Genomic DNA, 24,336 nt, shown 5'->3' on the forward strand with positions numbered 1-24,336 from the left:
ACCCCCATATCCCCTATTACGGGGGGGGAGAAGGTTGGGGCTGGATAGGCGGGGGGTGGCCTGAGTGGGGTGCCCAGGTGGGAGTCAGCGGCTCAGCAGGCCTCAGCAGCATGTGCAGCGAGGGTCTGTTAGGGAGGGGCCCTTTCAGGCAGCATGTGGTTGGCGCTCCTGAAAAGGCTTTCTGGCCATGTGACCCCATCTGCGGTGTTTCCTGGACTGTTCTTACGACAGGGCACATATGGTTGTATGCATGTGCTCTTCCAGACAAACAGCTGGCTCTTTCAGACCGCTTTTCATCTGTAGACGTGATGTTCCGGAAGACGATCTTCTGGAAGAGATCATCCAGAAGATCATCCTCCAAAGCATCGCTGTAGTGTAGACACAGCCAAAAAGACCAGTGATCTCACTCCTGAAGTGCACGATAATTTGAACCTGGCTTATACCCCTATCAGTCAGCTCCTCTTGTCCATACTGTTATTTGATTTACAAAAATTCTTTTGTTCTTAACATTTGTTCGACAAGTTGGTGTTTGGTTCATTTTAATGGCATCTGTGAATTTACTTAAAATACCCTAAAACCCTACAACCAGCTAGCCGATTATATAAAAATCCTAATGTAAAATTCCTTTTTATAATTGTAAACAATGTTATGAGATGTAAAAAAGGTGAAAATCATTCTTCTTACCATGGTAATTTCAGCACTTGCAAGGGAAAACATTCTGGATGACAATGAAAGCAGCAGTAAAGAAGAACTAAAACAATTTGCTTTAAAAGAACAATGTCACAGACCATATCTACCTACGTTTTTATACTATGGTTATCACAGTCCTAAGCTGGGAATTAAATGAAAATAACACATTGTTATATTTCAGAATTACGACCACTATATTTTGGTCCATCCTATGATATGATTTAATTAGAATTTCAAACTTACCAGCACTTTTGCCAATTTCTTCATAAAATTCTTTACTGCTGTCTCACGTCCTCCAAACCACTCAATCAGCTAGATCCCAGAAGGTCTCTCAACAACCATTCTTTAATGCTACTTCAGTGAAAGACTGAAGCTTTGACCTTGTACAAATGTAATATTCTACTCTTTTTCTCTTTGTGAGCACGTGAAAGCCTAGAAATTTCATTCTCACTCAGTCCATCAGCCAGCCACTATTGCAGGTAACAGTCAAGTATCCAATTCAGTTCAATTTCAACAGAATTTAGTCGCAATTTAAAACATGGGAAGCCTAATTAGCATGCCTGAACAGATACTATAGAAAACATTGTTAAAGGCTCAGAGGTGTACAAAAGATGAGGAGACAAAGCATTTGTGCAAAAGAGCTTTCCTTCACTGAACCAAAACATTTGTTTTCTTATGAATTCTATAATCTCCAAACATGGATGACAAACAGAAATTATGAGATCAGCAGCTTAATCAAGATTTGCCTGAACTAATTCCCTCATGCTCATGTAGGACTAAATATGAGGGTCTGCTTTTTAATGTCCACTTTTAAGGAAAAAAATAAAGGAATTAATGCAAGGGTGGAATGATAGCTATAGGATTCATATTTTCCCTCTCATTGGTAGCCCCATTCCCATACACTGACCCAATATGAGGTTGTTCAGGATATGGTAAGTGTGCCCTGTGGTTTTTTATACATCTTTAGGAAACCAGGCCTGCATTGCATGTCAATGTGTATCACCTCAAACCAGACCCATTGAGACAAACCAGCAGAAACAAAGTTTAGTTTTGCAAAGAAGCATAAAACAGGACATCATCTGGCAGTCTCTGTTCTGCTTGAGTTCCCTGTTTCACTCAGTGTTGAAACTTCCTGCGGGGAGGACAGAGGGAACTTTGTATAACACACCCTTCAATCAAACATGTTCCATTACTCACAACAACTAAAGCCAAACAAAACCAAAACAATATTCTCCTTTTGTGCCATTTAAATTTATCTCCAAGGTGTTCATCAAGTCATTTTTGTTCCTACCTGAAACAAAACGTAGAACAGAAAAACAGTCCAGCAGCTTCCTCTTTGCTTGCTTGCTATGTACTCCCAGTTTCAGTCAGTGCTGAAGCATCCTGCTGGGGGGGTATTGTGGACATTTCTTGGTAAGAATTAGGAAGTTCTCCCAATATCATAGCTTGTAGCCCAAAAACTGTAGTTCCTACAGCTGCTGCTGAAGTCCACTGAACCTTGGACTATACCTCTTTCATGTCCCAACCTTTTTTTTTAAAGAGCCTATTTTCTGGCTCACAAATATTTATCACTGGAATTCACTCCCTATTAAGGCCTCCAGCAAAAAAACAAAGTCAGTTGGGCTATCCCACGTGTTTAAAATTATGCATATGTTTAAGTGTTTTGCAGAATACAGCCTAGGGGCCAAATCCCATTAAGAACACAGAAAGACTTTTGTTGACTTCAGTAGGCATAGTCTTAAGTCTCCAGTGAATGCTCAATGCAGTTGTAACATGGTTTGCCAGTAAACATAAGTTTACTTATTTCGATCTGTAAGTGTCTCTATTTCACGAGAGGAAATTAAACTAGTCAAAGCAGTAAGGCCTTGGAGATTGGGGGCAAAGAAATACCTAATTAAATGGTTTGAAACACATGAACAGAACTTTTGAACAATCTTACGCAACTTTTTACTGAATGTATGTAATAGAAATACATAGGAGCAAATGATAACTAAACATATATTTAAGGGAGAAAATTGACTCCTGTAGTAAATTCAGAGGAGCTGACTGAGAGATTAATATGTCCAAAACAATCTATTTTTGATATGACAAAATAAAACCACAGTTCTACAAACACTGACATATAAGTAGTTCCATTAAACTCACTTGGGACTATCACATGTGTTAAATTATTCTTGTGCACGAATGTTTGCAAGATAAAGAACCTCTATTTAGACAAGTCAAATGAAATCTATTACTGAATGTGGATGAGATATTTGTTTTTGACGAAAAGGCCTCAGCTCTTTGAAACACAAAAAAATGAATTAAAATATCATAAACAATAGACTGCTAATAAGCTTTTTTTAATACCAAAATTGTGTATAAAGGAAGCTCTCTAAATCTTGTCTATATCATTAACTCTGCAAAATGAGTTAGGCATTTGAGGATACAAAATCATAATCTCAGATTTGAAGAGCTCATGGAATGATTATGATAAATTTTACAAACTCTATACTAAAATGTTTTATTTTATACTTAGAAACTTAACACACTTGTGGTTAGAAAATACGAAATGCAATTTCTACACTAACGGAAAAGGACAATAATATTGGTTCCTTGGACGTTTATATTGATACATGTTCCTGCCATACAGTACAATTAATCTATATTTGCAACAGGACAATTCTCTACTCCAATTAAGTTAATCATGTTAATCAATAATTTAGATAACAGCTTTATTTCTGAAGAATTATGGTTTTGAACCAGCAGGGATAGGCTTAGTTATTAACAGTTCACTTGTGTGAGCCTGATCGCCACCTTTATGCAAAAATGATGCCATCTCTGGAATCTGAGAAAAATAGTTCTTTGCTAGGATATGCTTGTGCTTTATCCTATGAATAAATGCCACTTCATATGCCTGAAAGGTAAGAAAATCAAAATTCTATTAAATGCAATCTACATGTTGCCATTGCCATACATCCTACACAGTAAAAGCACTCTACTAGTGAACTAAAAACTGTTCAACAAAAACTATAATACTCAAATCTAGCCATGTTACTTAATATATTAACATACATCAGAATAGTAACACAGAGGTACCTGTGTCAGTCTGTACTCCAACAAAATAAAGCAGCAGAAATGTAGCACTTTAAGCCTAACAAAATGATTTATTCAGTGATGAGCTTTTGTGGGACAGACCCACTTCTTCAGATCCACGAAAGCTCATCACTGAATACATCAGAAGATTGTCCTGTATAGAAGTATTTTAAGGCCTCAGGCTGGAAGGTACTGACTGCTTCTCTGACGTGATAACTGCCTTAAACTCCTACAAAAAGCAACTGAAATTTAAAGCATTCAGCATCTCCCCAGGTCAGGTCTCTCTACACTTCCTCATGATCTTTTGTGTAATGTGAATTTTTATTTTGAATAATAATTAAATATATATTAATAATTTATTTTTATTAATCTTTCTCTCTCTCTATATATATATTTATTAAAAATGTCCTCTCAGGTGACAGAATGACGTTGTCATGCAAATGTATCTGTTTACCACCCAGGGAATATAGATGGGGAGAAGGATCAGGGTGTGCGTGGAGGTGGGAAGAGGGGTCAGGGTGTGAAGGGGAAGCTCTGGGTGGGCAGGGGCTGGCTGCATGGCTTCATGACCTGCCAGGAAGGTCGGGGCTGGCTGCGTGTTTCCCCAACCTCCCCGGGAAGAGAGGGAGGTTGGCAAGTGTAGTGAACGGGGATATCTTTTAAAAAGTAATGCTCACAAAAAGGTGTCAGAGTGATTGCTCTGCAAACCCCAGCTGGTTATGCATAGAAAAAAGTATATCATACATACTGGCATCACAAGTTTCCATGCTACTTTCCCACAATTTGCTTTTCTGAAAGGCTAACTTCAATGGGTGATATGGTATTTCATTCCTATCCCCATTTAATCCTGCTGTTTTCTTGTGAGACTTCCAAGAAGGATGGCAACTGGTGCTGAGACGATGCTTTATGCCATGGACATGTGCCACGAAGAACTGAACTGGCCACCAAACAGCCACTATATGGCAATGACCTTAGGTCATCATCAACATAACCCAGTGGCCTAGAGAAGAATGACTATAAACCATTTTACCTGATACAGCTAGTTCTTAAGAAATCTCTTGAGATTTGGAATTACAAATATTCCACTATGTTGTCCAGGTCCCTAAGAGTGAGACCTCTGCCAGACTACTGCATTTTTAGACAGAGGACTTTTCTTTTGACAAAATACATAACAGTTTCAAGGCAGTTGAACTAGATTTTCTTAACAAATTCTTTCAATTTAGTTTATCTTTAGTAACAGAGAATAGTAGATTTTGTCACATCATCAACTCACAGTAGCATGTAAGCATTTACAGCCTAATTGCAGGTGATCATAAATCAGTGTCAGTGACTCTGAAATTTTATCTTTCTTAAAACGCAGATGTGGGTAAGCTTACTAATATCTCAAAAAAGGGATAATGATTATATACAGGAGTATTTTTATGAAGCAGTTATAATGGGACAAATGTGATTCACATAGTCTAAATGCAAAATACGGTCTATTTACTTTTAATCACAAGATTATTCTAAAATGTGAAGTGTAAGAAGAAATGAAGTAGCTCTGTTTTACCTCCTGAAGGCTATGGAGCTTGAGGTGTGCTTGTGCTTCATCTTTAGTGAGGAGGATTGTGTTCCATGGAGACCATTCACAGTGCTTATCCCATCTGATCATGACCAAATCATAGAGATCGTCCCAGGCACTAAGAGCTGACTGACAACCCCAAATGTTCTCCACCATGTACTGCAAATCTTGTAGCTGTAATTGCAAGCAGGGTTGAAAAGAATAAAGAATGCTTAATTCTATCAGCAAAGTGACTTGAACTATTTACCTCTTAGGAAATGCTTTGTAACAAAATTATTTTGTGAATGTACCACAGAATCCTTTTGGGTGGAGAAGGGTGAACATCTGACTCATCTAACACACCCTACCATAGTGTAGTGTAGCAGGATTTATTTAATTCTTCTTAGGTCACCGCTGAAAATCAAATTCTAATTTACTCTGGATCATTTCTGATGATGGCAATTCTGTATCTTCTCTTGACAGGATGTTTCATTATTGCTTATAATTTTAAAGTTTAATATAAATTTAATTTTAAAGTTTCTTCTAATATTTCTATCTAATATTTCCTCTGCTCCTTTGTATACTCATCCCTACTTGTTTATTCCTTGCTCATTAATAAAAATAAATGATCTTTGTCCTTTATCAGCTTCCTTTACACATGTATTTTAGAGTTCATAATTAGTTAAATTTAATAAGTAAGTTATTGTACTGTGCTATATTACAAAAGTCAAAATCAGCATACAGACAGGACTAACTTGGGGCTGAAGGAGTGGGAAGGGGCAAAACTCAAGTAATCCAGGATGTACAATATCAAGAAGCTCATTCCCTGGATAAGCATGACAGGTTTTGCTCTTCTCCCTTCCCACTCTCTACTTCTGCCCTACAAAGAGTTAATTATCATATAGTGATGTTATCATTCATTCTCTCCCATGGGACTGTGACATCTTAGGGTGGTGCTGCAGGATTTAAAAATAGCCAGTGATTGATTGACTTGTACTGTAAATTCTTTATATAGGCCTTAAATCTGATATTTTCCTCCTGAAAGTCATGACTCACCTATACTGATCTCACTACGCTTCATTTTTCACTAGTCATCTGAAATCACTACTAATTTTTTAAAAATAGCCTGTGAAGCATAAAGTGGTTTTGGCCCACAGTTAATGCTGAACTTTGTTAAGTTTTCGTGTAATACTCCATTACCAAGTTTTCTCTGTATTAAGGCAAAAGCAAAAATGATGGAAGGAGTTAGTCAAAAGGATTCTTTACTACGCCAACAAACTTTGAGATAAGGCTTCTTCCATACCAAGAACTTGAAGTAGGTACTTTTCCCCTTCTCCCAAAAAGAAATTGCATGACTTTAATTAAATAGTCAAATTTGCATGTTTCCAAAAAAGATTCCATCACAGGTGATGACTGGAACCATGTGGTATATGGCCAATACTCCTGCAAGATGCCACATTCTATACTAACAGAGAGGAAGCCGTGCTAGTCTATGAACTATCATAACAAAAAGCAGTCAAGTAGCACTTTAAAGACTAGCAAAATAGTTTATTAGGTGAGCTTTCATGGGGCGGACCCACTTCTTCAGACCACAGCCAGACCAGAACAGACTCAATATTCAAGGCACAGAGAACCAAAAACAGTAAGCAAGGAGGACAAATCAGAAAAAGATAATCAAGGTGAGCACCTGTTACAGATAAGTTCTGCCCTTCAGAAGAAGGGTATTTGATGTTCTGAAGAAAAAAAGAATCATTCTAGTTATAGTGGAAAAGTCTAATCTGACAGGATGGTTTTGCTGTATTTCCTAAAAGTCATCAGACTATGAATTCATCTACTTCTTCTCCTGAATCCCCTCAGCAGTTGTTTTGATTTCTATTGTGAAATGTTCAGTGATTTTCATTCTCCCAAAGAAGGGCAACTACCTTGGTGGCTCATAGATGGAAATTCACTCTGGAATGTAGCTAGGAACTGACCCATTAATTGCTCTGAAGATTAAGATCAAGGTCTTAAACTGAAAGTGGAAGTTGACTGAACCATATCCAGAATTATTTTTCACATTGGAGGGACATGTACGTACCTTTGATGTGTTCATAGTGGCTGAAACCACAGAAGACGTAAACAGTCAATTTTATACCATCTAGGCTACGTCTACACGTGCACGCTACATCGAAATAGCTAATTTCGAAGTAGCGACATCAAAATAGCCTATTTCGATGAATAACGTCTACACGTCCTCCAGGGCCGGCAACGTCGATGTTCAATTTCGACGTTGCTCAGCCCAACATCGAAATAGGCGCTGCGAGGGAACGTCTACATGCCAAAGTAGCACACATCGAAATAAGGGAGCCAGGCACAGCTGCAGACAGGGTCACGGGGCGGACTCAACAGCAAGTCGCTCCCTTAAAGGGCCCCTCCCAGACACACTTTCATTAAACAGTGCAAGATACACAGAGCCAACAACTAGTTGCAGACCCTGTATATGCAGCACGGACCCCCAGCTGCAGCAGCAGCAGCCAGAAGCCCTGGGCTAAGGGCTGCTGCACACGGTGACCACAGAGCCCCGCAAGGGCTGGAGAGAGAGTATCTCTCAACCCCCCAGCTGATGGCCGCCATGGAGGACCCCGCTATTTCGATGTTGCGGGACGCGGATCGTCTACACGTCCCTACTTCGATGTTGAACGTCAAAGTAGGGCGCTATTCCCATCCCCTCATGGGGTTAGCGACTTCGACGTCTCGCCGCCTAACGTCGATTTCAACTTCGAAATAGCGCCCAACACGTGTAGCCGCGACGGGCGCTATTTCGAAGTTACTGCCGCTACTTCGAAGTAGCGTGCACGTGTAGACGCAGCTCTAGAATTTTTTCCTCTGGTTTAACATTAAGCTTCAGACACAGCAATTTATACCAATACAGTGTCAAAGTGACAACTGCATTGATCACCTTGCTCAGGTCCTCATCTGGTAGGAAGGGTTGAAGTTTCTTAGCAGGTTAGCAATGGAAAAAGATAAGTACAGTGCTTTCTTCTAAAAGAAATAGGATTTTCTCATCCATCCTGGCATTAGAGGCAGAGAAACTGGTGTTTTTCCTCCTCCACAGACCACTTTGGAAATTTGGAGTTCTTCTGGAAATTCCACTGGTAAATCATATTTGTTGAGATAACAAGGCTCATTTTTACCAGTGTCAGCTCCTTGATCCATGTTCAGCAGTGTTTCCTGTAAGCTAAGCACTGGAGAGGCTGCCCAGGAGAGAGTCAGGTATTGCCCAGTTGATTAGCAGAATGTTCAAAGTCACCCACAGGTGGCAGAAAGTGCTTCTATTAGTGGTGCACTCTGAACATGCCTCAGTGCACATAACAAAATTTAATCTGCCCATGGATGGAAAATATTAGAGGGCACATTGATGTTCCAAATACTAAGCATCTGGGTGGAAGCTGCGTAAACAGTACTAAAGAAGCACTGACTCCATATCCACAAATGCCACTGTGAAGGTCCCAGAGCTGGACTGCCATCACTAGCTATGAGATCTCTTAAGTGAATTTAAAACCAGGAGAAATCCTCCTATTGGGAAGATATGGTAGTTGATGCCACATGACAGAATGAAGATATCACTAATAACAGGTCTTGATGTACCTTCTATTCAGATCATGCTTCACAGACATCAAAACCATCAGAACAGTAGCTCCTGTAAGCTGAGCATTCCTGACTTGGAACTCTGGGCAGACCTGGGACCGTCAGAGGAGCTTAGCATGATGCTTGTGTTTAAAGAAGGTTGTGTAACAGCGTTATCTGAGTTAGTACCAAGTACCATAAATCCTTTAAAATAGCCCACTGATTCCAGACTACAGCACACATGAATGCTCTGAAGGCACTAAAAAGCACCTTTGGGATTTTCCTTGAGAGAGCTGTTAAACTGATTGGTTTTGAAGCTGATGGAGTTAAGACAATTTACACCAGCCGCATATCTGCTCTGAGTATTCTCAGCACTCAGCTAAGTGGCTGTGCTCAAACACAAATGCAGTCTGGGAGAGACTAGAGGAGAATCTTTAGGTTCCTACCATGGGACCTAACTGCTTGCATTTGTTCACAGGTACTACAGCCAAAGCCAATGATGGTCTTGCCCCATGCAATGAAGGCAGCTGTCATGATTGTCTGTTATGAAAAGCTTTGATTGTTTTTGAAACCTCAGACCTACTGTTTGGATAGCTAGCTGCAATGGAGAACTGGAAGTCTGAAGTAAAGGAACAAGAAAATAAGTACAAAAGGCATGGAAAATTCAGAAAGCATAAGATTTTAAAATAAGTTCAGTGAACTAAGATGCAAAGGCCAGACTAAAACTCCTTTATCATAGAACTACAGCTAAAAATAGAAAAACCTGATTGCACTGAAAATACTGAGATGTTGTAATGACACTACTTCAGTTGCAACAGCTGAGGCAAGTTCCTTGCTGTCAGCCATTAAAAGGGAAGTGATGAGTGGGGACATTAGTGGCCAACAGTGTTCCAGGCAGAGACAGATGCCTATCTGCTTGTTACTGCTTGCCCGCCAAGACTTTAACCGGGGAAATGCCACCAGTCACATGCGTGAACTAGAGATCTGAGACAGAGAATTTGTCATAGAGCTTTGGAGAACAGTCCAATTTTAAGGACAGCTGTAACTTAGTGCAAATACAAAGAAAAAATATATATTTTTAAATATTCTTCAAACAGGAAAAGTATTTAATAAGAACAAACAGAATCTGTATAATCTATTTACTTTTATAATAATGCTTAACATAGACATGGATCATAGTAAAAGCCTAATTCTCTTCTTTATAGTTTTTTGGTAAAGCACCACAATAAGATATGAAATATGTCTCACACATTGAAAATCATCAGAAAGTGTGCTTCTATTTTAGATACTGTAGGTTCTGGTTGCCAAAGCCCTGAAAAACTTCTGTTAATCTAGGGCTGTTGGATTTCTTTGTATAAAATGATCTTTGAGAGTACCTACTAAAAACAACTGAAAACTAAAATTTTTTAAAAAGATTAAAAGTGTGTAAATGAGGAGGTTGTTTCAAAACTGTTAATATATTAATTGGTCATCCAAGGTTAATAGAAGATAGCATGTAGTTCAGAAAAGTAAAATTAACATTTAGTAAATATTAATCCTAAAAACTACTTTCAAAACAAAAAAAATTAAAAACCTCTAAATTCAAATTTTCTACTAACTTTGAGATTGAAGGCTCAAAACTGGACTTCTCTGCTGTTTTCTTACTCAAGAACTCAATACAAGATTTTAGTAATTTTAATAATATAAACACTATACTGTATTTCTCTAGCACCTTCCATCCAAGGATATCTTAGTGCTTTACAGATATTAATTCTCAGAACATGATTGCAAGTTATTCTTATTTTATAAATGATACAATGGCATAGAAAGTGACATTCATGGTACCATGCAAGGAGTGGGTTGCAGAGCTAGGTTTAAATTCAAATCTCCTGATTCCTGGTCTTGTTTTTATACCTTCCTTCCTTTTTGTATTTTTTTATTATTATTTTATAGTCATGTTTGAAAATGTAACTACACTTTTTGTAATTAAGAGCATCTCTGTGTTCTTTGTGTTCATTGATTCAAGACAGAACTATTTCTTCCACATCAGAAGTTTATGTAGTTTTTGATAATCACTGTCTAAAACTAGAACTACCACCATATGTAACAACTTAGACCAGTTTCCACTAGCATCTGTGATATAGTCATAGAAAGAGCTAAAAATGATGTTCAACACAAACACATTCATTTCACTATCCTTTCACACAGTACCTGAACTATGTAAGTGATTTTAGCATCATCCTGGTACTCTGCTTCAGATTTTCTGAGATTTTTGAGCATTAATTTATATTTCACAAAGGCTTCTCGACGTCGGGCCTCATTATCAAGCTTGCAACAACGGCGACACCTGCCGACAGTGCGTGAATTAGCAGGCACAGAGAATTCAGTAGAAGGCAAGTAACTTTTGCAACTATGACAAAAGTAAATGTTTTTATAAAGCTTTAATGGATCTGGTGGAACCTGCAGAATGAAAACAAGAAAGATGTTCTAATATATATAAGATCGAACGTCTTCCTATTAAATAAGTGAAGTTTTCACGTTACTAAGAACATGCGATGCCTTACACAATAAACCTATTGGCTAAGTTTGTTAAGGTTTTACTAGCAACTTGATGGCATTTCTCTATCTGTACATAGCGCAATATTTTTTTTATCAGGGAGGTAGCCGTATTAGTCTGTATCTTTGAGAACAACAAGAAGTCCTGTGGCACCTTACAGACCAACAGATATTTTGGAGCATAAGCTTTCGTGGGCAAAGACCCTCTTCAACAGATGCATGAGCGGGGGGTTGGTTTCAAGGGGGTATTTAAAGAGTGGGGTCCCAGTAAAAGGGAGGGCCAGAGCTGACACGGTCTATTTCAGTCAGGGTGGAAAAGGCCCATATCAGTGGTATGTATGAAGAGAGGAAAAAACAGGTCAGATAAGACAGAGGGGATATGGCTCATCGTCAGTCTAATGTGGAGATGTTAACATCTAGAGCAGAGAAGCTCCTTTTGTAAGGTGCGAGCCACTCCCAGTCTCTGTTTAATGCTTGGTTAATATAGTCAAATTTGCAAATAAACTGCATCTCAGAGATTTCTCTCTCCATTTGATTTTTGAAATTTCTTTGTTTTAGGACTGCCACCCTTAAATCTGCTACTGAGTGTCCAGGGAGATTGAAGTGCTCTCTGAGGAAACAGATTGATAGAGCCAAATGGGTACCCAGAAGCCACCTGCTACAAGACAGGCCTAGCAAGGAAAACAAGAGAACACCACTGGCTATCACATACAGCCCCCACCTAAGGCCTCTCCAATGCATCATCAGCGATCTGCAACCCATCTTGAACAATGATTTTTTACTCTCACAGACCTTGGGAGGCAGGCCTGTCCTTGCCTACAGACATCCTGCTAACCTTAAACAAATCCTCACCAGCCGCTATAGATCACAAAGCAGTAACTGTAAGCCTGGAACCTGCCCCTGCAACAATCCTCGCTGCCAACTCTGCTCACATATCTACACCAGAGATGTCATCACAGGACCTAACAACCACCAGACCATCAGGGGCTCCTTTACCTGCACATATACAAATATAATATATGCCATCATGTGCCAGCAATGCCTCACTGCAATTTACATTGGCCAAACTGGACAGTGTCTACATAAAAGAATAAATGGACATAAATCAGATATCAGGAACGGTAATGCGGGACAGCTCCAAAATATCTCTTAGTCTAAAAGGTGCCACAGGACTTCTAATTTTTGTATGTCACTTCTGATCAATTCCCAAATATCTGCGAATGTTCTAGACATCACTGGCCAAAATCCTGTTGATATGAGGGAGTATCAGAAAACTTAAATGGGAAAAACAGGGGACACATGAAGATTGGCCCATTCACAACTTTAAGATACTCTGAAACAGGAAGTAGAACATGTTGCTTAGATTGATTGTTCCCTAGCTTGTTCGACACTCCATAGCTATGGCTCTTTTTCATGAGGAAATCATGGGTCATAAAGCTTTAACAGAGGGGTGGATGTGGCTGTGTAGTGTTGGAACTATCCAGTATAGGCACTTTTCACATTTGTGCATTCAATTATAATATTTCTGCAGCACTATTCCACTACAAAGTATTTACCAAGCAGCCCAGAAAATAAGGATCTTAGGCTATGTCTGGTTGTTTAATGAATCGTTTATGTCACTGAAACAGTATTGTGTCTAATGGCATGGTAAGTATAGTCATTTGTACATATATTTATGTGGTCATAAGCCTTATCAAACATCTTTAATTTTGTACAACATACAATTTTGAGGGTGCTACTCCAGAAGCTCACAGTTAAGTTTCTTGGTCAGGCTTTCATTAGATCCTGCTTTGGCTACATCTATACTACAAGATAAAGTTGAACTTATTAAAGTCGACTTTGTTACACTGGATTTTATAAAGTCAAAGTTGTGTCTGCAACTGCCCACAAAGTCAACTTGGTACATTCCCACTAAATCGCCAAATTTCTACTGTTGCAGCAGTGCATTATGGGCACCTATCCCACAGCTCCTTCAGCCCTGTGGCATTCTGGGTTTTTTTGCCAGTGTGGTATGGGGAAAAATGCCCCACAAGTGGTTGTGAGTATGTGATGTCATCTTCCCAGACTGCACTCATTCCCCTCCCATTGAAAACAAACTGCCATTTTTCAGAAGTCTCTATTCCCAATGAGAGAAATTGTTTGAGTCATCTGCATTACAGAAAGAGGAAGCTGTTTTAAGGAAAATCATCTTTACAGACAGAGGCAGCTTTTACAAAAGAGTTTTTCAAGAGACTTCAAATTGCCATTAAATACAAGTGAAAAGAGAAAGAGAGGATGAATGAGCCATGTTTGAAATAGAGAAAGAGAAAGCTGTGAGGCATCACCACTGTGAAAGTACACCAAACAGGATCTGTGCGACTAGGGAAAGACTTCATATTATTCTCCAGGCAAGAAGGAAAAATAGTGAATCCCAGAGGGCACTTTTATCTATTGGTGAGCATTAATCAGAAGAAGAGAAGGAAAGACATAGTGTATTGCTTCCTAGTGGTGAGCATCTCCTCCCCCGGTGAAAATACACCAAACAGGATCCATGCAACTAGGGAAAGAATTCAAATTATTCTCAAGGAAAGAAGATACAGTGAAAAGTGGTAGTATATCTGGCGAAAGGAGCCAGGTTTGAAGTAGAGAGAGAGAGAGGAAAAAAAATGTGTGAGTCACCCCACACAGAAGTGAGGAATGCTCTAGGGAGGTCATTGCACTGAAGTCTCCAACATGGGGCAGGGAGACTGTTAAAAGTATTAGTCCCAGACTTGTTATGTATCTCTACGACTAGGGGGTCTGCAACCAAAATAGTGAGCAGAGTCATTTTTTTCAAATTCGGTTACAAAATCAATGCTTCAAGAGCCACAATGCATGTGAATACGAGACACTCCTTAATAAATAACATCAAACCGTACTTTCTGTAACCCCTATTTTAAGAACAGCACACACACTATGATTTGTAACAGAAAGTTTAAGTTACTTTCATGACTGGATTGGAGAGAAAATGAGGACAAGGAATAGGGGATAGGCTCTTAAGCAGGAGGGAGCAAAGTTAACATCAACCCTCCTTGCCTCACCGCCCCCATTCCCAGGCTCTACCCCGCTTCTCCCACAAACTCATCCTGGATCTCCAGGCTTTCCTCACCTCAGCCCCCAAATCCACCGCCACCTCCCCAGGATTAACCCCTCTCAGCCCCAAATCCACTCCCCACCCCATCCCCACAATTAACCCTCCTCATCCGACAAGCTCCTCCAGCTTTGCGCCCTGCCCCAACCTGCCCACTGAACCTGGATATTACTTGCCCACCTGTTGGTCTCCCCCTGCACATGCTCTGGGTCCCTGGGTCTCCCCACCCGCCTCCCTAACCCTGAACTTCTCAGGCCAGAAAGTGCCTGCAACTTAGCCAGCTGCTCCCCACCCATCGGCGCTGGCGCTGGACTCACCAGGTCCCAGGGCTGGGCAGGGAGCTGGGCCAGGTCCTGGTGGAGCTGAGATTGCACACAGGATGTGTCTCCAGGCTCTGAAGGCTGCCAGTGGAAACAGGGAGGGGCTGTGGCTGTGAAGCGAGGAGGAGCTGGGGGATGTCACACTGTCCAGGAGTAGGCACTGGCCCTGCAGAGGGGGAAGCTACATTCAGCTCCCAAGAGGCCTCCCCCATTCCTCTTCCTCCTTCTTAACCACCCCTCCCACCAGCTCTCCTGTTCACTTCCCCGACCTGCAGCACAGGTGGCTCCCTGCCTTGCCGCACTGAAATAATGGAACTAAATGTCATTTGTTTAATGGCTGGATCCCTCTTGCTGCCCTGCTGGTCATTAAACCAATTAAAGTTAGTTTCCATTATTTTGGTGAAAGCATGGCAGGGAGCTGCAAGAGGAGTCGACAGCTGCAATGCCCGGAGCTGCAAGTGACTCCTTACAGAGCCTCATGCAGCTCCGGAGCCACAGGTTGCTGGTCCCAGCCCAAGATTAAATAGAAGAGAAGAGATCAAAGAGTCTGCTGGTGTCTAGTGGCTGCTAGAAGAAGTCATTATCCCACCAGAAGTAGTAGTGGCTCGAGAAGAGAAGGAGAAGTTAAGAAAGCATTAGACAATAGGAAAGTTGAAGAAAAAATGAAGGGATTCCCTTGCCTCTTCTAGTAAAGGAGCCCTTGCCCTAGCAACTGCCTGTGTGTGAGAGAAAAGGAAGAGAAAGAGCCCACAAGCTCCATTACATCATAGGAAATCGTCCCCTGAGCCACAGAATTTGGGAAGGGAGAGTATTGGCATGTAGGTGGGGGTCAGCCCTGTAAAATGTTTGTGGCAAGGGGCTCCCACAGGTGCATGGCACCTCGCAGGAAGCCCCATATTTTGTGGCCGGGGCTAGCCCCCAGGTGCATGGCACCTTGGGGCAGTCAGCCCTGTAAAATGTTGAGCAACCTGTTGAAATGGTTCAGTCATTGGACAGCTGGGAAAGGCAGCCAGCCCTGCAAAATGTTTGTGGCAGGGGGCTAGTCCCCAGGCCCATGGCACCTTGGCAGGGGCAGTCCCGTAAATGTGAAGTGGAGAAAAGTTTCTTGCAGGGAAGAAGCCTTCACCCTGCACAGGGCAGGACATGCCGCTGTCTGGAAGTACAGCCTGCACTGCACAACCACCACATGCTGTGGTGAGGACTAGCCATGTGGTGTGGTGGGTCAGGGGCTAGCCCACCAGCTGCATGATGCTTGGGGGGTGCTGCCCTGTACAAATGTGAAGCAGAGAAAACAAATTTCTCAGCCTCTCCTGCTAAATCCTCTTAAGGGAAAAAGCCTTCACCCCACACAGGTCAGGACATGCCGCTGTCTGCAAGCATGGACCCCAAAGCCCAGCCATGACATGGTGCAGTGGAGCAGGGGATAGCCCACCCCCTGCACGGTGCCTTGGGCTGGAGGACTGCCCTGCACAAATGTGAAGCGTAGAAAACAAGCTGAACAACCTCCTGCAATGGTTCAGTCAGTTGGGTGATCCCAGAACTCATTTGGTAACAAGGTTATTTTTTAAAGTCACTATTCTTTAAAAAAGGATAGAATGAAGCACAGTCCCAGCACTGACCACTTACAAATGTAACCGTCGAATGGCAGCTTGTGTGGGGGAGCTGCCCCATACAAGTGTGTCAGGCAGAAAACACATTGAGCAACCTGTTCAAATCGTTCAGTCAGATGGGTGCTCTCAGAACACATTAAACAAGATTCTTGGCCTCTCCTGTAAAATCCTGTGTGGGGAAGAAGCCTTCACCCTGTGCAGGACAGGGCATGCCTCTGTCTGTAGGCACGGTCTGTGCAGCCTGGCAGCCATGTAGGTGTGGGCAGGGCTTGACTTACACCCAGCACTGCTGAGCATCCCTGATGTTTGCTCAGCACAGATTCATCCACCCCCACAGAAATGAGATCCTGGCTCTCCTCATGGCTCCATGCTGGAGCTCTTTTGCAATCCTGAGAAATCATGGCTATATGTGATTGTCATGCTAGCCAGAAATAAAATGAATTCAAATTGCTGGGCTTCCTGTTTCCTACTTCCTGCACACCCAGAGAGCAGCAGAGGTGAAAGCAACCAGAATGGATACATTCAGGGCATTGTGGGATACCTCTGGAGGCTGATAAAATCAATTTAAAGTAACTCTGTTTCCATACTAGAATTAATTCAACCTTGTAAATTTGACCTTGGCGTTACACTGCAATGGAGGGGCAGGGCAAGAAAGCTGACCTTAGCACCCCTTAAAATCGACCAAATGGTATTTGCAGCGAAGACAGTCACATTGTAAAATCAAGTTAAGTGCCTTATAATTGACTTCATGCTCTAATGTAAACATAGCCTTTGACTACAGAAATCTCTTCCTTCTTTGGCCTTCCTAAAACTCTTGTTTTCCTCCTTTGGTCCGAACAAAATGCCGCAATGAAAACCATCCTCTTGCTAACCATCCCGATCAAGTATCTCTCATTGCATCTCTCTGTTAGGTCCTCATTTTCTACTGAATCTAACGTAAGCCTCTTGTCACCACTTCCAAAATTCTACAAAATGTTTCCACTTCCTACTTATCCAAGCTTGCTTCACTTCACACCCTACAGTTCAGGTACTCTGCCAATGTCCTCAAAGACAGCACATATTGGTTAGATTTAACACCCCCTGCCCAAAACAAACAAACAAACCACCTCCATATCATCTCCAATATTGCAGTATGACCTTCCTGAGGTCATCTGTGAGGTTTCTATCATTTCCACACTTAAGTTCCTCTTGAAATCTGCAGTTTTATCTCTGGCTAATCTTACATCAATAAAAAGAAAAAAGTATATGATGTTTCCCATTTCCTCTCTCTTCTATTATCTTGTACCTGATGGCTCATCCTCAACACTGCAAGCTCCTTGGTGAGGAGACTATTTTTGCTTCTCTGCTTGGAAACACCGAGTATACAGTGAGCACTACCACAGTGAAATATCATGATGATAACAGAAGGGACAAATACCTTAAGTACTCTAGCAACCTCAGGGTTAAAGACTGGAGTTTTAATATACTGAAGAAATAATGTACATATTCTTTTTCTAAGGCCTTCTAGATTGCATTCTTTCACACCTCGCATCATAAGATCAGCTTCTCTATCAATTAAATCCACTATTTCATGGGTGAGTTTACATCCATGTTCCTACAGACACAAAAAGAAAATAAAGTTATAACATGGAAACTTGCTAGAAGCCATTACATTTCAAACAAATTTATATTAAAACAAAACATGCTATATGTTCTATAGTTCATACCCTAAATGTATGTATTAAAAATGTTAAATCCCTCTGCCTCTTGGGAAGCATGCTGTATAGAATATCCAAAGAAAGGATAGTCATATACAGATAAGTGTGTGTTTTATACAGAAGACCAATAAAATCACTATAATGTTCTGTCGTAAAATCCCTGCAGGTTTGGCAGAGAATTATACCACAGAAAAATACTCCCATCCTTCCTTCAGATATCACATAAAGGAACTGCATTGGAGATGGACAGTGACAGGTAAATGATACTGCTTAAATTCAACTTTCTTTACTCCAGTAAAAATCCTGATTTTACAGCAATTCCAGTTTTCTCTAGAATGCAGGATTGATTTGGATCATTATGATTGTGAAACCATCAAAAACCAAAAACTTATAAGTTCCTTCTGTTGGATCAGAGAGCAGAAGTTGATTTCTAGAGCTGTATCTAGAATTCTGTAATAGTTTATTAGGTGAGCTTTCGTGGGACAGACCCACTTCTTCAGACCACAGCCAGACAAGAACAGACTCAATATTTAAGACACAGAGAACCAAAAACAGTAAGCAAGGAGGACAAATCAGAAAAAGATAATCAAGGTGAGCAAATCAGAGAGTGGAGGGGTGGGGGGGAAGATCAAGAATTAGACTGAGGCAAGTATGCAGACGAGCCCCTATAGTGACTCAGAAAGTTCCCATCACGATTTAAACCATGTGTTAATGTGCTGAATTTGAATATAAAAGTCAGCTCATCCACTTCTCTCTCTAAAACGGTGCGATAATTTCTAATTTCTCATACTTGCCTCAATCTAATTCTTGATCTTCCCCCCCACCCCTCCACTCTTTGATTTGCTCACCTTGATTATCTTTTTCTGATTTGTCCTCCTTGCTTACTGTTTTTGGTTCTCTGTGTCTTAAATATTGAGTCTGTTCTGGTCTGGCTATGGTCTGAAGAGGTGGGTCTGTCCCACGAAAGCTCACCTAATAAACTATTTTGCTAGTCTTTAAAGTGCTACTTGACTGCTTTTTGTTTTGATAGTGTATAGACTAGCACGGCTTCCTCTCTGTTAGAATTCTATAGATTTCTATTCTTAGAACCATTCTGCCTTTGGATCCAATTCTAATTCCATAAAAGCCAAAACAAAATTCTTGCTTTGGCTTCATTAAGATCAAGCTCTTCTATTCCATTTAGGTGCAAGTACATCACACGAAGGTATATGAGTGCCATCATGACATTCAAACAAGGGAATTCTTTTTTTTAAAAATCCTGCTAATTTTTTTCTCCACTAAAAAGGGAGAGGAAATCAATGTTTGTGAGATGGAAAACCAACTATCCAAACCAAAAGATATTTTATAGACAAATTTCTGAAAAGACATTTCACACACTGTGGCTTAAAAATAAATGAATTACAGTAAACTCCCAAAATACGCAGCTTCAAGTTGTGTGTAACAGGCAGCAAGGCATGCGAAGAGCCCCTTCTGTCTGCCATCCTCCCATGGTGCTGCTGTCAGCCTGCCAGCCCTGTGGCTGGGGGAAGGCAGGGAGAAACAGCCAAGAAACTGACCAGCCCCTGTGGTGGGCTGGTCAGTTTCCTGGGTCCTGCAAGTGCTGGGGAGCTGGAAACCAAGCAGCAGTCTGGTTCCTGGCTCCCTACCCTTACTTTTTTGAAAATTTGAGTTCTGTTGCCCTTGTGTACATTGTGGTTTTACTGTACATGAAAAGTATTTCTCCCAGTTTTATCCAGTTAATATAATTAGTAAACTTCATAATAAAACTGTATTAAAATTTAAACACAAATTTAACTTCAAGGTAGAGAGTTATAACTTTAAAATTACCTTAAAATCAATATTATTATACCAAGTGATAGCAAAATACAAATTGATATTAAATTGATCTTTCCTAATTTAACAAGTAGCACAGATTAGTGCATCAGGCTTCCACTTGTGCCACCATGTCCTCACAACTGTTTGCCAAGAGAACCCTTGCTGATGTGTCAGCATCAATTAAAGGATTTCGGCTCTGGGTTTGGAAAATATAACCAAAAGCTAAACATGAGAGAAAGACCAAAAAGTACCTTCACTGTATGCTTCAGTGTTAACAACACATCCAGCCTCTCATCTTTTGGGAGGTCTTTCATACTAACACTGCGGTAGATCTCAAGCAGTTCTCTGGCACGTAGTGTAAATTGAGTATCCATTTCAGTGATTTTTCCATCATATGCTTTCCATCTCTTTGGCTGTGCACACTTTAGAAACAATTTGTATCAATCAGAGTTGTTATAATTTGATGGACAGCTGCAAAAGCACATTGTGTTACAAAAAGTCTTACCTTAATAAACAAGAACTCAGCTTTCATACTTATTTTTCTACTGTCAACATTTCTGCAATATACATATTTACCCACGACAAAAGTTTCAATATTATATGACTTTTTTTTTTAAAAAAAAGGCAGGCCATAATAATACAGACTTACAACATATTAAAAATATAGGACACTCTCCCACGTAGAAGTGTTCTGTTAATTTAAAATGAACTTTCTGAAAGTGGTACTGGAATACATGCTCAAGATCTGATCCTGCAGAGTTAATGGGAGAATTGCTGATAAGGACTGCAGGCTTAAGCCTATTGTACTTTGAAATACTTTCTAGGAGGTGGGTTTTTTTAATATTGGTGATGATGTATTGTTATCACTGCGTTGTAAAGATGGACAGTTTACATATATGTTGGGTCCAGGCAACCTTAACTCAATGACTCAAGCATTTATAATTCTGATCACAATAGTTCTTGGCATTTTTGCCTTTCCAATGATAGATTTGGGTAAGATAGGGCTCCCTAATAAGGATTGCTATTACTGGACCTACAGTTGTTCATCTCTCAGATTCAAGTGTGTTAGTGCCACTTTCACAGTCCAAGACCATGTCTACACTAGCCAAAAACTTCGAAATAGCCATGCAAATGGACATTTCGAAGTTTACTAATGAAGCGCTGAAATATACATATTCAGCACCTCATTAGCATGCGGGTGGCCACTACACTTTGAAATTGATGCGGCTCGTGGCCGCGCGGCTCGTCCAGATGGGGCTCCTTTTCAAAAGGACCCTGCCTACTTCGAAGTCCCCTTATTCCAATCTGCTCATAGATATAAGGGGACTTCGAAGTAGGCAGGGTCCTTTCGAAAAGGAGCCCTATCTGGACGAGCCGCGCAGCGGTGAGCCACATCAATTTCAAAGTGCGGCGGCCGCCCGCATGCTAATGAGGCGCTGAATATGTATTTCAGCGCTTCATTAGTAAACTTCAAAATGGCCATTTGCATGCCCATTTCGAAGTTTTTGGCTAGTGTAGACATATCATTTGGTTGCCCTCCGCTGTACCCTCTCCAGTGCGTCCACATCCTTTCTATACCGAGGGCCCCTGAACTGGACAGAATACTCATCAGTGTCGAATAAAAAAGTATGGATATGTCTACACAACAATGTAAACTAGGGTTAGAGAGACCTGACTCAGTTGACCCTGTCCAGGAATCCTGGGCTTGAGCATCTAGAGCGCATTTTAACCATAGTTTAAGAGTTTTCTGACCTGTGTCAAAACCTAAGGTTCTGTCATCCACACTAGAGCACACAGAACACCCCGCCCATAGGACGAAGTAGAGTGGCCGCTGCAGGCCCCATGCTTTTGGGGGTACTGCAGCAGCAGCCCCACTTGTTCTATGGATGGGAGGGAGGAGGATTACCTGGGACAGGGCCCGGCAGCAGAAATCACCTTCCCTCTCCCTCCCCGTCCCTCCCCCCAGCACCACTGGACACACCACCCAGATGGTGCACATGGCAGTCTGCTCCATCCCATGTCATCATGTCTCCCAGCTTGCTGAGCCCTGTTTCTCCATGGCAGCAGGAAGCAGTCTCCAGTCCCTGCTGCCTGCAGAGAAGTAGACCACACCTGGCTGGGAGGGTGTGGTGGAGCACAGTTGAGCAGGCTGCCACTCATGCTGCTCGATGTGTATGGGGCACAGACTGAGAGGTGACCCCTTGCTGCTGCTGACCACCACACCCTGCACCAGGTAATCCCCAGCACGCTTGGTTGGGGAGGGAGTAAAGGGGCAGGGTGGGGTCAAAGCTGGGGAGGGGCAGGGCCTGTGGCACGGAGGGGTTGCCCAGGGCCCTGTGCCTGGGGCACTGGGGTGGGATGCCCCAGGCACAATCTCCCCTCAAGATGGCCTTGGCAATACACAGACCTAAGTCAAAATAACCATATTCAAGAGTGGCAACTGTCACCCTTACCAATGTCACTGCTCTAGCCCCAGGAAAGAGGTGAACTGGGGGAGCACTCCACTGCCCTCTCTCCACATTGCAAGAAATTTGAACTGCCTGTTTACACAGCCTGATAAGTAATCCTTTGTTCTGTGATCTCTCAGCTACCAGCAATGTGGAGGAGGTGCCTTTTGATGAATTGCTCTTGCTTGTGCTTTTACATCTGTGCCAGAAAACTGGCAAAACATCTGCAAGGCACTCGTGGGCATTTCAGTGACATTTTTTATCCCACGAAAACATGACCGGTGGGTAAAACTGCTGCTTGGGGAAGTGATCTCCCTAACCTTTGGCCCCACCCACACTTCATCCCTGCTTAGCACAGGCCCTGCCCCAAATCTACCCAGGCCCTGTCCCCTCCCCTCTTCTCTTTCTCTTTCTGCTTCCTCCTTCCCGCCAACTCTCCAAACCCAGATGTAGCAAATGACATTTGGGAAAACAAACAAACAAACAAACACTTTTCTAAAATTTCTTTCTAAAGTAAATGGAGTAAAGGTAAGTGAACCTTGGGTTGGAGGCGGGGTTGGAGAGGGTGAAAGGCTGGGGGCAGTTTGGGGCCATGAGTGGGAGGGAGGGTCAAAACCTGCAGGCGGCTCCGGTGGAGGAGGTGGTGGCTTGTTCCTCCGGTGTGCAGCAGAGGTACCTGGGGGGTGCAGTGGGAAGGGAGGTTTGGGGTGTGTGCTGGGAGCGGGTTGCGGGGGGAATGTGCAGGGAGCTGTGGGCTGGGGGAATGTTGGGATCAGGCTGGATGGGACTGAGGATCTCCCCATGCCCTGGCCAGGGACCCCGTGGCAGGCTCAGCTTCAGCTGCAGGGCTGCAGGTTTTCCCACTCCCCGGCCAGGGACACCGCGGCCGGCTCATATGAGCAGGGGAAGTTCACTCGGACAGTGAACAGTGGTAAGTATATGCATCGCTCGTTTTAGCGAGTACTTGTAAGTAGAGTACTTGTTAAATGAGGGATAAGTGTATACCTCTCTGGATTATGCCTGTTAAATGGCTTCATTACCACTTAATGTCTCTTTCATAGGCTCAGGGTTGTGCTAATAGATCTGGCAAGCTAGAAGACTTTTCACTCTTCAGTTAATAGAACCACACTGGGGGAAGACTCACAAAGCTGCGAACAGCTTGCTGTGGGAGACTGCAGGAATGTCGGAATAGAGATAGGAAGAGAGAACTGGTTAAGCACGAAGACCCAGGGAAGGCACTGCCTTCCCTTGCCTCTTATACCTGTCATCTATGCACCTGTACCTGATAGATCTACAGGAGGAGGCAGTGGCAGATGAGAACCCTGGTGTTTCAGACTCTCACTGGCAGATGTTGCTCTGTATAAATGGCATAGTTGCTGATACCCCATGTGTAGGCTGCTGTCTCTGGTACAGAGCCACAAGCGCAGACTGGTGAGACCACGCTGTCATCTAGACCTGGGATGACGACTAGTGGGATCAGTACTTTTGAATGAAAAAACCTACATTTCTGGAACTTTGTAAGCAGCTTATCTGTCCCCTGCCCTCAAAAGGAGACACACATGAGGTCACCCTTGCTTGTCTAAAATTGTGTTGCTATAACTGCCTGGAAGCTGGCTACCTAGCCTGCTAAAGGTCCACCAGTTTAGGATTAGTAAGGTGATTGTGGCTAACATAGGTAATTGTTGACTTTGAAAGAATGGGCTTGCTAAGTGTGGTAGTGAAATTGACGGGATTCATGTGCCTACAATTTGCCCTCCTCAAGAAGCCTGATTACATAAACCACAAAGGGCACCATCCCATAAATCAATCAGTGAGTGAATGAAGCTGTGCCAAATGCTTAGAGAGCTGCAGAACCACAAGAACAATCACATCTTTGCAACGCAGGCCACTGA

The 24,336-nt window shown here is 42.1% G+C and overlaps 2 protein-coding genes across 4 annotated transcripts in view; both read right to left on the minus strand.

Annotated features, from left to right (window-relative positions):
- LOC142023812 (V-type proton ATPase subunit S1-like) overlaps positions 1 to 2,193 on the minus strand; it is a 107,741-nt gene extending 105,548 nt beyond the window's left edge. For all 3 annotated transcript variants that reach the window (XM_075015157.1, XM_075015138.1, XM_075015147.1), the window contains exon 1: positions 1,982 to 2,193. The gene's annotated coding sequence lies outside the window, so the exon portion shown is untranslated. The remainder of the gene's footprint in view (positions 1 to 1,981) is intronic.
- A 684-nt stretch (positions 2,194 to 2,877) lies between these two features.
- Positions 2,878 to 24,336, minus strand: part of IQUB (IQ motif and ubiquitin domain containing) — a 70,665-nt gene continuing 49,206 nt past the window's right edge. Inside the window, exons 9-13 of the mRNA XM_074984113.1 lie at positions 20,249 to 20,419; positions 17,903 to 18,079; positions 11,102 to 11,350; positions 5,315 to 5,500; positions 2,878 to 3,586 (exon numbers count right to left, since the gene is read on the minus strand). Coding sequence (XP_074840214.1) covers positions 3,419 to 3,586; positions 5,315 to 5,500; positions 11,102 to 11,350; positions 17,903 to 18,079; positions 20,249 to 20,419 — 951 coding nt within the window. The 3' untranslated portion in view covers positions 2,878 to 3,418. The remainder of the gene's footprint in view (positions 3,587 to 5,314; positions 5,501 to 11,101; positions 11,351 to 17,902; positions 18,080 to 20,248; positions 20,420 to 24,336) is intronic.

The sequence above is a fragment of the Carettochelys insculpta genome, chromosome 1 (genome assembly GCF_033958435.1).
Source record: "Carettochelys insculpta isolate YL-2023 chromosome 1, ASM3395843v1, whole genome shotgun sequence".
Taxonomy (NCBI): Eukaryota; Metazoa; Chordata; order Testudines; family Carettochelyidae; genus Carettochelys; species Carettochelys insculpta.